At 37.2% G+C, this 9,199-nt stretch overlaps 1 protein-coding gene across 2 annotated transcripts in view; it reads right to left on the bottom strand.

Annotated features, from left to right (window-relative positions):
* Positions 1–3,617: 3,617 nt before the first annotated feature.
* kdm4ab (lysine (K)-specific demethylase 4A-b) overlaps positions 3,618–9,199 on the bottom strand; it is a 50,301-nt gene continuing 44,719 nt past the window's right edge. For both annotated transcript variants that reach the window (XM_080856728.1, XM_080856729.1), the window contains exons 21-22: positions 8,514–8,606; positions 3,618–4,838 (exon numbers count right to left, since the gene is read on the bottom strand). In XM_080856728.1, coding sequence (XP_080712854.1) covers positions 4,698–4,838; positions 8,514–8,606 — 234 coding nt within the window. In that variant the 3' untranslated portion in view covers positions 3,618–4,697. The remainder of the gene's footprint in view (positions 4,839–8,513; positions 8,607–9,199) is intronic.

The following is a 9,199-nucleotide window of genomic DNA, read 5'->3' as shown; positions in this document are numbered from 1 at the left end:
AACGACAAGAGCCGATTCCCTTAAAAATGTTCACACCTACACGCGAATACAATACGATAAATTGACCGGGTTAAATTGACAGATGTATATGGGCCTAGTGTGTTTCTGGCCTGATTGTACAGGATCCTGTCCCCATGCAGCAGTCTGCTCTTGTCTTGAAAGCAGCAAACCAGGCTGGCTGACTCGCAACGACTCCTGGGCCCTGTTCGGCGTACAACAGAAGCTAAGATAATTAATTTAGCTCGCGACATGAGATAATATAGCTCGCTAAATGAGAACAGGCCAAGCCGGTCTGGCGACGTGCGCTAAATTATTTATACGTCAAGTTATTTTATCCCAGGCTAAATATTGCGCGTTCACGTCCTGCTTCAAAAGGCAAGAAAGGTTGATCCACCAAAACCATGATTTTTTCCCCCGATTCAATAGTCTAAACTCAAAGAAAAAGACTAATCTTTTTCTCCGCTAAGGCAGGATATGACCATGAACACGTTATGAAGTATTCAAGACCATAATCATGTCAAAATTCAACACTGCCGCGTCTGTGACAGCAATATAAGAAACTGTCTTTAGGCTGTCTAATATGTGATATCTTTTCCGATGTCTAATATGGAACTCAGGTGCAGCGGTTAGAGCTCATGGATTACATGTTACAGATCGCTGGTTCGAACCCCTTCGCCTTACTAGAAATTGTAGTTTTACATCTCCTTGTAAATAGCTTTGAATACAAACGTCTGCGAAATGACTAAATGTAAATGTATTAATAAAAAAAATCAATAAATTGAAGCAATGAAAATATATTGTGTGTATTTCTCTCTTCTTATCATGCATCCACCTTTTCTACATAAATGATATGCTGTGAAGTAGACTGAGGCAGACTTTATTAACTACTGCACAAAATCTAGACACGTTTGCAAAACTATAGCCTACGTTTGCAATGATGTAAGTTGCATTTGTTGATGACGTATGGTTAATAACATCGTGATTGTAGAAGGGACATAAAATCAAGATCTTTAACAACTTTCGCCAATACCTCCGTAATGGAGATGGGTTATGTGCTTAAATTTCCTGGGATCAAAGAAAACGTTAGTATTCATGTGCAAACTAAAAATCACGTCTCAGGCTGCGCATGAAAGTTATTTTGGGTTTATCAACTGTACCAATGTCTCAACTGTACTAATAGGCTACCACTGTCATATAATTAGGCTATGAGTGCTTTGTTCTCCGCATCGCCGACATTACAAAAATGAAGGCTACCACTCGCAAGAAAGTGAAGACATTCAATGTTCGACGGTGCAATAAATGACTCGAGAAGGTCTTCTAAATTAATTATTCCTTGGCGGGTGGATCGGTAGCGCTCATACAAGAACTCATCATGATGGAAAAATGGATCTTCTTGGTGATCGCAAAGAACTTTTCCTACTCTAATCAAACTATAATATGACTCCTTCTCAATGGGATCCCTCCTTTTGGCGTGGGTGTGGCAAGTTTAGCCAGCTAAACTTGGGTTAGCCTGCCCTGGAGCAGGTTAGTGCTAAGCGATTGGTTACCATGGTTATTTATCAGAAGTTGCTTCGCCGAACTCGATAAAGGGCTGTTGTCTTTTTTTGCCTGGAATTTAGCTCGCTAAACCGCTTAGCGAGCGTCGCCGAACAGTACCCTGGTTGAGGAATGGAATGCCATCCCACAGCAACGTCTGACCAGGTTGGTGACCAGCATGAGGAGGAGGTGCCAGGCTGTGGCTGCGTATGGATCTTCCACCCGCTACAGAGAATCCTGATGGTGTATTACATTAATGAAGTGTTTAATTGCCAATATGTCTGGTTTGTTCCTTGTTTTATCAAGAATTGATCAAGAGTTCAATCATCCAATCCATCAAACAATTAAAAACAAGCCTCAATGCTAACAGGAGAATACAGTGTTTAGCATTGGCAGAGGATTTTGGCCAATTTTAAATTGGACTTCCATTCTTTTTTATTTATAATGTATAAGGAATCATAATCTATACAAATATCCATCCTAAAAAATGTGTAATTTTCACTTTTTAACAGTATTTAAATGTAAACTGTATGCTCAAAGCACAGAGCTTTGTCAAAATCAAATAACAAGCTGTGTAGAGTGAAGCAATGCTCCATTGTGAAGCTTTGTGCAGACATCGCTAGCTGCACCAGGATTTGAAATAGAGCCTTTATTTTTTATTTACGCTAAATAGCTTTGTAAAAAGACCAAAAATAACCAAAAAGTTATTTTGTGTCTTTCCAGACTGCAATCACACTATATAGTGTGGCAAAATAATGAATGAAAATAAGGTTTAAAAAGGTCACAGATATATACAATAACAATGTTTAAACTACGTATTAATGTGCCACTTCTTGAGGTATGTTATTATAGGCAACTAGTTTTTGCATCATCTCCAAATTAATTTTGATGGAATATGGTCATGTTAAGGACACACACCCACCCAGGGGCGTAAAAACGGTATAAAGCTGAAATAAATGCATTAGTATTTTTTTATGAAGTCGTCTTATATTGTCATTTGTCACTTACACTACAAGCCCCATATTCACAGCATGTGTGTGAGTTTTAAAATAGTAGTTTTTGACAATTAAGTGCCACCCCAAATAAAAGACTGGCCAGAGCTGGCCCCCCCCAGAAATAATGTCCTGGCTACGCCCCTGCACCCATCATTCCCCCATCGAGTTCTGTGCTTTGGGCCAGACAACCTACCCAAACATGTGAAAAAGCTTTTACAGCATCTCCAACTATATTGCCAAGAGACACCAGTTAACATGCTAACAAGTTTTTATCAATGGCAACTCTGCTGTTGCTGTTCGCAAGGTTTTTACATGCCTATTAGGTTAGCTTGTTAGCTTTAGACCAATACTCCTTACTGCTGCTTTAATGTTTATAAAGCACAATCAGGTCCTTACTAAAAAAGAAACAGCACTCAGTTCTCAACCAATTAAAAGATCATTTGTATTTTGCAGCAGTGTCAAGGAAGACGTGTTATTTAAAATACAATAAAACTTCAGCCTTCGCTGCTCTCTTAAAGGTAATTCTGAATAACATCAGCTATCTAACCCTCTGTACAGCCTGCCTAGCCATGGTCACTTCTCAGAAATGGTGGTAGTACATTGTGTAGATCCTCTGCCTTGACAATTTCAACATTATTCTTAACAGGTACACAGATCAACATTATCCTTCTGATTTTCTGAATCAGATTAAAATGATCCTTATCAGATACTCTGAATCAGATGAACATTATCCTTCCCAGATACTCTGATTCAGATTAACATTGTCCTTATCAAATACTCAGAATTAGATCAAGGATGTTTAAGTAAAATGTCAAAATGTAAACCTCTTAATTTGCCATATCATCTACTGTAAAGTAATGAACGAATTATTGTTTTTTGTAGGTGGAAAGGACAAAAGAATAAAAAACACCTGTTGGAATGTTGTTATAACACACAACTGTTGTAATGCTGTTTAATTCTTTTTATGGTACCTTTCGGTTGTTTGTGTGTAAAACACATTGTGAGACTTGACAAAATATTTCATTTAATTTACCCTGACCTCAAAAGAATAATGAAAAATATGACATTACTCAAAAAGGCGTAAATAAAGATGAACATTTCAATAGTTGGGGTGAGATGGCAGCAAGCACCAGTTTTAACTGTCTTAAGTCGTTTTCTGATTATAAGGTGAACACAGTGCTTAACATGAACAGCTTTTTTGTCTTCCATTGGAAAACACCTTTATATCTCCACTTTACATTTACCTTTTGCACTTGAGAACTGTATGTTTTCACAATTTTCTGAGCCCACCACTAAATGAGTACACACATTACAGCACATGGACCCCAGAACTCAACACCATCAATGCTGAGCACCCACCTAGATGACAGGACAGCAGCCAGTGCAGTAAAAAGATAGTCAGGTAATGATGACATCACGTAATAATAATGTTGTATGAGGTCTACCTCTCTGTGTTATTTCACAATTTGCTCAATATTCTTCATTGATAGTTTTTGTTTCCATGTCTGTAATTGTGAATAACAATGCATGAGAAAAGTTCTAATGGTGAGGGCAAAAACACATGGACTGATTTGTTTACTGCAATGTCACAAAGATTACAGGCTACAAAGAGTAGATGCAGCAACATACTGTTGGTCAAAGGGCTCAACCAGGTATGACATGGATTTAATACTAAATGTGTCAGAGTAAGTTGTGCCGTGAGAACCATGAGGAAAGAAAATTGTGAAGAATGAAACTGATTTATTTAATTTATGATAGCCCTATGGTTTAAGTACATGATGACAAAAAGTAATTGGTGTTCAGATTTTAACTGGCTATAAATGTCAAGGATTGCTGACCCTGGGAACATATGACATCAAAAATACAGTGTTGAAATTGTAAAAATATGGGTATGTACAAGTGCATGTTGCTCAATAACAGAATTTATATCTTCAGTGTTTCCCCAAAATGATTCAATTCATCATCAAAATAATGTTTAGAACTAAAGAAAAGGATTTTAAATAAATATATAAATGTCTCTGAAAACCACAGGACAGTTAATAACATGTTTGTATATATGTGCATCCTTGGTAGAGATATTGAGATGCAATGCACTTCTCATTGTCTATCCAAGCCTGCAAAGAGCCATCAGTGTTGGGTGAATTTGTGAGATGACATGGAGGAAGTCTAATCCATGAGAGCTCGATAAACAACTGGCTCAATGTAGTCTTCTCTATAGCGTGAATTGATGACTCGCTGTCTCTTGGATTCTTTGTTGACCTCCTTCTCTACAAAGACACCTTTGAAGCGCATGTCTGAAGCGATCGACTGCAAAGAAGAATTCAGATATTAAGGAGTAACAGTGTCAGTAAGTCCATTTTTTTTTTTAACACCTCAATTAAATGTACAATCGCCGATTCTGGCAAAGGTTGTTGATATTTGAGCTCAACAGCCAGTCAAATCACACGGCTTCCTTCAATGTTCCTGAAGCAACGTGCTGTTTAGCTAGATTAGTGTTTGGCTTGGTTCAAGCCACTATGCTTGTTTCCCATTTACAGAGCCAAGACTGTGTACGACCACCAGATTGTTTTTCAGTGCACACACACAGAATAGAGAGCTAGAGGACCCTGAATAGCGATTTGCTGATTTTGACTTAAGGTGTATTGGATAAGAATCGGCAACTGCACCTTTATGTGAGACATGATATTTGACTTAACATTTATTGTTCATGTTACTTTTATACTTATACTATATATATATATATATATATACACACAGTACTAAATGCTTTAACCTAATTTGCTGCTTTGAAAAATATAAACAATAATAGTTTATTTTTATCAATTTACAAAATGCAAAGAGAGGGAACAAAAGAAAAATCTAAATCAAATCAATATTTGGTGAAACTACCCTAGGTAACACTTCCATCTTTTAAAGCATTTTTAGTAGGGCTGGGCAAGTTAACGCGTTAATCTTGCGTTAATTCATCAATTATTTAACGGCGACAATTATTTTATCGCGAGTTAATGCAGGTTTTATTATTTTGCTCAAAGGCTTTTATTTAGTAAAATTCCGCCGCAAAACCGCAAACGGATAAACCATAGATATATATACACAGTTGTCTCGTTGCGTTGCCAGCCAACGGAGTTGAACGTCCGCACTTGCCAACAATCTTGCCACAGTCAGCTCGCTGACGTAACATTGTGTTGGTAGTGGTACATGTACTTTTTAAATAACAATAACTTGCTCAATTTTCAACCGATTTGTAAGCGGTTTTATTTGTTATAAACGTCAGACATGTAGTTATGACACTGCTTACTTATGAACAATTATAATTATAACCATGGGTTTTCATATGAAAATAACATTAAACAGAACAGATGTTAAATCATTATACTCAGCATACAGAATGGCAACATGAGATATATGTATTACTAATATAATCAAATAATTTGAATTATTACATGTTTAGTTTAAACAAGTAATAATTCTGTAGTAGTAACTGCTACTAGATACAAATGCTGATGTTAAGTGTTTGCACAACAAATGCAATGGCACTTTATTTCCTATGGCAGTACATTTAAAATAACAGTGTCAAGTTCTAGGAATTTACAAACTGCACTGAAAGTGTTTTCTGGATTCTCACTCTAACAGGGACATTTGGTACTGAATGTAGACTGGTTTTGCTGCTCCCTGATGAAAGTAAAATGTTTCTGCTGTTACCTCAGAAATTGCCTGTTTTAATGATATGATTGTGGCTCAGGATTTTGTGGCCAGTTTTTTTTCTTTTTCATAACGAACAGGATAACATTAATGTGCACTGTACACTACTTTTGAATTCATTGTCGGATATTGCGTATACAAATGCGATTAATCGTGATTAATCAGGGAAATCATGCGATTAATCGCGATTAAAAATTGTAATCGTTGCCCAGCCCTAATTTTTAGTTTACAGCATTTTTTCACACCTGCCTAAAACTTTTGCACAGTACTGTATATATACAGCCGCGGAAACAATTAAGAGACCACTTCAAAATTATCAGTTTTTCTGGTTTTACTATTTTTTGGTATGTGTTTGAGCCAAATTTACATTTTAAACTATTTCTACCCAATTTCAAATAAAAATATTGTCATTAAGAGCATTTATTTGCAAAAGAAATGCCAACACTGACAATAACTCATACCAATAAAAAGGAAAACCATAGAGACTGATCATTTTAAAGTGGTCTCTTAATTTTTTTCCGCGGCTGTATATATAAATATATAGTTTTTGCTTATATGTATATTAGATATACAGCCGCGGAAAAAATTAAGAGACCACTTCAAAATTATCAGTTTTTCTGGTTTAACTATTTATTGGTATGTGTTTGAGTAAAATTAACATTTTGTTTTATTCTATAAACTTCTGACAACATTTCTACTAAATTTCTAATACAAATATTGTAATTTAGAGCATTTATTTGCAGAACAATTACAATTGGTCAAAATAACAAAAAAGATGCAGTGTTTCCAGATCTCGAATAATGCAAAGAAAACACGCTCATATTCTTTTTTTAAACAACACAATACTAATGTTTTAACTTAGGAAGAGTTCAGAAATCAATATTTGGTGGAATAACCTTGATTCACAATCTCAGCTTTCATGTGTCTTGGCATGCTCTCCACCAGTCTATTACATTGCCGTTGGGTGACTTTATACTACTCCTGGCGCAAAAATGTAAGCAGCTCGGCTTTGTTTGATGGCTTATGACCTTCCATCCTCTCGATCACATTCCACCGCTTTTAAATGGGATTCAGGTCTGGAGATTGGGCTAGCCATGACAGGGTCCTGATCTGGAGGTCCTTCATACACACCTTCACTGACCTGGCTGTGTGGCATGGAGCATTGTCTGCTGGAAAAAGGACTCCTCAGAGTTGGGGGACATTGTCAAAGCAAAAGGAAGCAAGGTTTCTTCCAGGAAAACTTTGTACCTCGCTTGATTCATGCGTCCTTCACAAAGACAAATCTGCCCCATTCCAGCCTTGCTGAGGCACCCCCAGATCATCACCGATCCTCCACCAAATTTCACATTAGGTGCAAGACTCTGTGGCTTGTAGGCCTCTCCAGGTCTCCGTCTAACCATCAGATGACCATGTGTTGGGCAAAGCTGAAAATTGGACTCATCAGAGAAAACAAACTGAGAAGAACCTCCAGTCCGCTTTGGTTCAATCCTTATGGTCTTTTACAAACCTCAGCCAGGCAAAGTACAACGTTGTCCCGGAAGAGAAACTTGCTTCCTTTTGCTCTGACAATGTTCCCCAACTCTGAGGAGTGTTTTTTCCAGCAGGGCAATGCTCCATGCCACACAGCCAGGCCAGTAAAGGTGTGGATGAAGGACCACCAGATCAGGACCCTGTCATGGCCAGCCCAATTCAGAGACCTAAATCCCATAAAAAAACTCTAAAATGTGATCAAGAGGAAGATGGATGGTCACAAGCCATGAAAAGAAGCCGAGCTGCTTGAATTTTTGCGCCAGGAGTAGCATAAAGTCACCCAATGTAAAGTCACCCAATGTGAAAGACTGGTGGAGAGCATGCCAAAACACATGAAAGTTGTGATTTTAAATCAAGGTTATTCCACCAAATATTTATTTCTAAACTCTTTCTAAGTTAAAGCATGAGTATTGTGTAGTTTAAAAATGAATATGAGCTTGTTTTCTTTGCATTATTCGAGATCTGAAGACACTGCATCTTTTTTGCTATTTTGACCAATTGTCATTTTTCTGCAAATAAATGCTCTAAATGACAATTTTATTTGAAATTTGGTAGGAATGTTGCCAGTAGGTTATAGAATAAAATGACATGGATTGATTGAGTTCTGTAGGGCTTCTACTAAGTCTCCTTTGTAAGAGATCTGACTGGTAGCCACAGCTTGCACATGCCTTTAAAATGTTTCAAGAAAAGACATAACCAATTTACACATGATAACTTGAACCATGTTGACCATACTTTGGGGCTGCTTACCATTCGTGTCTTGACACGCTTTGGTAGATCTTCATTGAGACTATAGACATCCTCTCTCTTCGCACTGAGTTGTGAGCCATCCTCGAACTCCACCTGGAGTACAGTTAACACAAAAAACACAAATAAGACACAAACACATTTGAAAAACCAACAGCATTCTAAACTCATGGCAGATGTCCTGCTGGCGTTATTCAAACTGCTTCAGAGATAGTATGGACACATATATTAATAATATTTAATATTTTAACACATTTTTGGTTACAAGAGAAACTAACCAAGTACATAAGCACAGTGATGCTGATTTTTTTTTGCTGTCCCTTACTAAATATCCACGTGACAACGCCCTCTTTGACATAGTTTCCATTTTTGTCAAATCAAAAGAGCCCCAGCACCTGAATTCTCTCACTAGATGTCACTGAAAAATGTGCTCCTTTGATTGACAGAATTGGCATAAATATGCTGAAACATTTCTACACAAGACCCAAATGATTTTTTTGGAATAGTACAATCCTTATTGTAACATCCATATAAAATACTCTTCATTTGTCTTCTAGGTAAGCCACATAGTGCAGTTCCATTTTGCCATCAGCAGTGCTACTCTCACTGAACAGTACTGATTTTGCTTTTCAGCTAGACAAGAGGGAAATATGCTCTGCTAGCATACCCCAGGTGGAAAAACAGGAAAT

This window comes from Sprattus sprattus (genome assembly GCF_963457725.1).
Source record: "Sprattus sprattus genome assembly, chromosome: 18".
In the NCBI taxonomy this organism is placed as follows: Eukaryota; Metazoa; Chordata; class Actinopteri; order Clupeiformes; family Clupeidae; genus Sprattus; species Sprattus sprattus.
The sequence above is the reverse complement of the archived record's forward strand: the minus strand, read 5'-3'. Positions and strand labels throughout refer to the sequence as shown.